Raw genomic sequence first — 4,146 nt, 5'->3', positions numbered from 1 at the left:
CCCCTAAAAAAAATGCTTTGTGGGGACTTTAAGCTTAACCAGAAGCTTCTGTTGGCTCCTGCTTCCAGTTCTGCCTGCTCCTCCCACAAACTCAAGCTTCACCAAAGCCAGGGTAAGTACTTTTGCTCCAAGGTACTATCTCTGTCTCTGTCTCGTCTCTGTTTATCTCTGTCTGTCTCTCTCTCTCTCTTACTCTCTCTCTCTCTTTCTCTGTTTATTTACTAGAATTTGCAATCACAGGACAAGGTCCAGTTGGGATGGCTTTCCATTGGAATATCTTTTTTTTTTCTTTTTTTCTCCAGGGCCCGCCCCCTCCATTGGAATTTCTTTAGAGCTGCACAAAACTCCACTGGCGAGCAGAGAGCAGAGACCAGCGCTCAGACTGGAGCCATGGTGTTCTGGACGCCAGTGCTGGGAGCCCTGCTATTGGCTGTGTTCGGGTACCTATGCCTTTTACAACTGCTCCGGCAACGCAGACCCCATGAGCCCCCTCTGGACAAAGGCCCTGTGCCCTGGCTGGGCCATGCCATAGCTTATCGGAACAATATGCTTGAATTCCTGAAGCGTATGCGGGCCAAACACGGGGACGTGTTCACGGTGCAACTGGGAGGCCAGTACTTCACCTTTGTCATGGATCCCTTTTCCTTCAGCCCCATCCTCAAGGAAGCACGGAAAAAGCTAAACTTCGTCCAATTTGCCCAAAAACTGGTGCTGCAGGTATTTGGATATCAGTCGATTGAGGGAGATTTCGAAATGATACACTCTAACAGCCTCAAGCATCTCAAGGGGGTCGGTTTGGAGGAGCTCAATGAAATTATGCTGGACAAACTCTCCCTTTTTATCCTGGAGCCCCTGGGCCAGAATCCAGACTCTGGTTGGCACGAGGATGACCTCTTTGACTTCTGCTACAAGGCCTTGTTCAAAGCTGGCTACCTGAGCCTCTTTGGCTACACCAAAGACAAGAAACAGGACCAGCTCCAGGCGGAAGAGCTCTTTAAGGAGTTCCGCAAGTATGACCGCATGTTCCCCAGGTTTGTTTTCTCTTTGTTGGGGCCCCGGGAGTGGCGAGAGGTCCGCCGGCTCCAGCATTTCTTCTACAAGGTACTCTCTGTACAGCACAACCTGGAGAAGGATGGTTTGAGCGCCTGGATCTTAGACATGCTTCAGTTTCTCAGGGAACATGACGTCATAGCAGACATGCAGGACAAGTTCAACTTCATGATGCTCTGGGCCTCTCAGGGGAACACGGGGCCTAGCTCATTCTGGACACTCTTGTTCCTCCTAAAGGACCCAGAGGCCTTGCAGGCCGTGAGGAAAGAGGCCATCCAGGCTCTGCGGGAGGCCAGCCAGGACGGTCAGCCAAGCTTGGACAAGGTGGTCAGCATCCTGAAGCACACCCCTGTGCTGGACAGCGTGCTGGAGGAGTCTCTGCGGCTGGGCACTGCCCCCACCCTCTACAGGCTGGTTGAAGAGGACTATACTCTCAAGATGGCCAGCGGGCAGGAGTTCCTGATCCGCCAGGGAGACATATTGACACTCTTCCCTTACCTCCCCGTGCACATGGACCCCGAGATCCACCCTGAGCCAGGTACCTTCAAGTTTGATCGTTTCCTCAATCCCAACGGCACCCGCAAAGTGGACTTCTACAAGGGCGGCAAGAAGGTCCACCACTACACCATGCCATGGGGTGCAGGCGTGTCCATCTGCCCTGGCAGGTTTTTTGCCCTCAGTGAGATAAAGCTCTTCATCCTCATGATGGTTCTGCATTTTGACCTGGAGCTGATAAACCCGGATGCACCTGTGCCTCCCATAGACCCCCAACGCTGGGGCTTTGGGACCACCCAGCCCAGTCATGATGTGCGCTTCCGCTACCGGTGGAGGCCCATCCTGTGAGCTCAATCACATAGTGGAACACCTGACCTGCAGGACTCCATTGGGGTCACTGTGCCTCTTAACCCACTGAAGCCCCAGACCTCCACTAGCCACCGTTCATCTGGTCTGGGGACGGCCCCACACCCCACCTCTTGCTACTTGGATGGCCAAAGAAGCATTTTCTGGAAGGGCCTGGCTGCCTCTCAGGCTCAGCAACTCCATGCCACCTCAAATTTCAGTTTTGCCAAGTCCATTCTCAAATGTTCAACCAGGCATTTGACTTTGCCAGCTTCCTCTAACCGAACTGTTCAGAAAGTAACATTTTTTGCTTTAACTGCTTACCCCCTATTGGCTACTCCTAAGAGCCTTCTAGAATCTTTGCCCTCCCATCCTCTGGAAGTGGCCTTCATCCGGGATACCACCAGCATGGTAGGTCTCACAGATGATCTGTCATGCCTTGCTTATGTATCTTCTTTTCCTAGGGCTTTGGTTTCTTATTCCTTCACCACTGGAGTCCCATTTCTTAAGTGTGGATTAAACTGCAGGAACACGATTTCCACTCTTGGCGAACTGGCTTTGTGTCCTCAAGTCATTTCTTCCGTTCTCTCCTAACCCACTTAGCACTCCATCATGTTAAATGGAGACAATCAGTTTCCAAACACACTGCCAGGCTGGACGAAGGTAAGAGGGTGCTGTCACAGAGGCTGCCTGGTGGCTGGGCTTTGATGGGAGCTGGGACAGGATAGGGGGTGCGTGGGGCAGTGGGTAGCAGGTTAGGCAGCAACCACCGCCCCTCGCCATATTCTCTGCAAGGAACACCCCGAGGTTTCCCTCTGTTCTTCCTCTCCCACATCTTTGACTGGCCCCTTCATTTCTCGTGAAGCTGCTGGTTCCATCCTGAGAATGGGAGAATAATCAACCACTCTTGAGGGCAGGGGTCTGGGCTGGAGGCAGGAGTCTGTCCTCCTCACTACAGGACACCAGGCCAGGGCCCGGCTTTCTCTGAATCTTGCTGCCTCCTAGATAAATGCCATCTTCCTGGTAGAGTCCTGGGTGATGGAGAAGCCAGCTGCACCCTCCTGTTCCACAAGGGGCTCATAAGGAGTTAGGTGGGAGCACAGGACAGGAATACAGGGGTGGGGAGGGGGAGATCAGGGCTTACCAATGACCCCACACCTCTGTGCCCCACGATAGATCTGCTGTAAGAGAAGGGCCAAGGGTCAGAGACCTTCACCCACCTCTGAGGCCTTCCCCAGACCTCATGGCCTTCCCTCTTTTCCCCTAACACTCAGAGGAAGATGAGCCAAGAGCCTGGTCTAGGGACAGCCTAGAAGGGACCTGAGAACCCGAGCCAGGGTTAAGTAGTCCCAGGCCAAGTGACCATGAGTGGGTGCCCCAGGAGCTCTGTGGATCCCGTTAGTTTGTCTTTGACTGTAGTGGGCATCGGTGGGCCAGCAGGGAGGGAAGTGCCAGAGCTCCGACCCCCAGACTGGCGAGCACCAGAGCAGAGACCTCCTGCAGGCTGAGCACCCAGATGGGAAAGGCCCCTGATAAGAGGACAGAATCCTGGCACCTGGAGACCTTTATCCTTGGGCACTGCTAGGGGCCCCCATCTCTAAGGAGCACCCTCCCTTTGCCTGACTGAGACCTCCAAGACAGCATGAAAACCGAGCCCCAAGGAAGCATCCACACACTGTCTGCCGCAGTCAAGCAATCTTTCTCTCTGTTCTTTCTTCATCATTTTTCAGGTTTTTTTTTTGAGCTAGTGGGCACATATGACAATGCTTAGGGGTTATTCTTGGTTCCACACTAAGAAATTACTCCTGACAGTGCTCAGGGACCATATGGGATGCTAGAAATTGAACCCTGATTGGCCACATGCAAGGCAAATGTCCTGCCTGCTTTTATTGCCTTTCTAGCTCCTCAACGTCATTTTTCATTTCACCCTCCCAGCCCTTTGCTTCCCAGGACACTAGAGAAGAGTCAAGTTCTGGGACTAGCTTATAGTCAAGAAAGGTCAGAGGGAACACACCAGGGGTGGGAGGGGGACACCTGGGAAAGAACAGAAACTTCCGCATGGGTGGTGACTGCCGAGAAGGCTCACATTGAACTTCTCGGTTGGAGGGAGGACAGTTCTGCTCCCAGACAGAGTCATCCTGCCTTCCCTCCAGCCCAGCCCAGGGAGCCACCCCTCGGCCTCCAGCCTAAGAGCAAGAGAGACTAGAGATTTTCCTGGGACCCTGGTGGGTAGGACAGTACAGACAGGGAAGAGCA

The 4,146-nt window shown here is 53.4% G+C and overlaps 1 protein-coding gene across 1 annotated transcript; it reads left to right on the top strand.

The window, feature by feature from the left end:
• Positions 1–383: 383 nt before the first annotated feature.
• LOC101553886 (5-beta-cholestane-3-alpha,7-alpha-diol 12-alpha-hydroxylase) lies at positions 384–2,431 on the top strand. Its single transcript, XM_004614606.2, has one exon. The coding sequence runs from the start codon at positions 391–393 to the stop codon at positions 1,891–1,893; it is 1,503 nt and encodes a 500-aa protein (XP_004614663.2). The 5' UTR covers positions 384–390; the 3' UTR covers positions 1,894–2,431.
• Positions 2,432–4,146: the final 1,715 nt, after the last annotated feature.

The sequence above is a fragment of the Sorex araneus genome, chromosome 4 (genome assembly GCF_027595985.1).
Source record: "Sorex araneus isolate mSorAra2 chromosome 4, mSorAra2.pri, whole genome shotgun sequence".
In the NCBI taxonomy this organism is placed as follows: domain Eukaryota; kingdom Metazoa; phylum Chordata; class Mammalia; order Eulipotyphla; family Soricidae; genus Sorex; species Sorex araneus.
The sequence above is the reverse complement of the archived record's forward strand: the minus strand, read 5'-3'. Positions and strand labels throughout refer to the sequence as shown.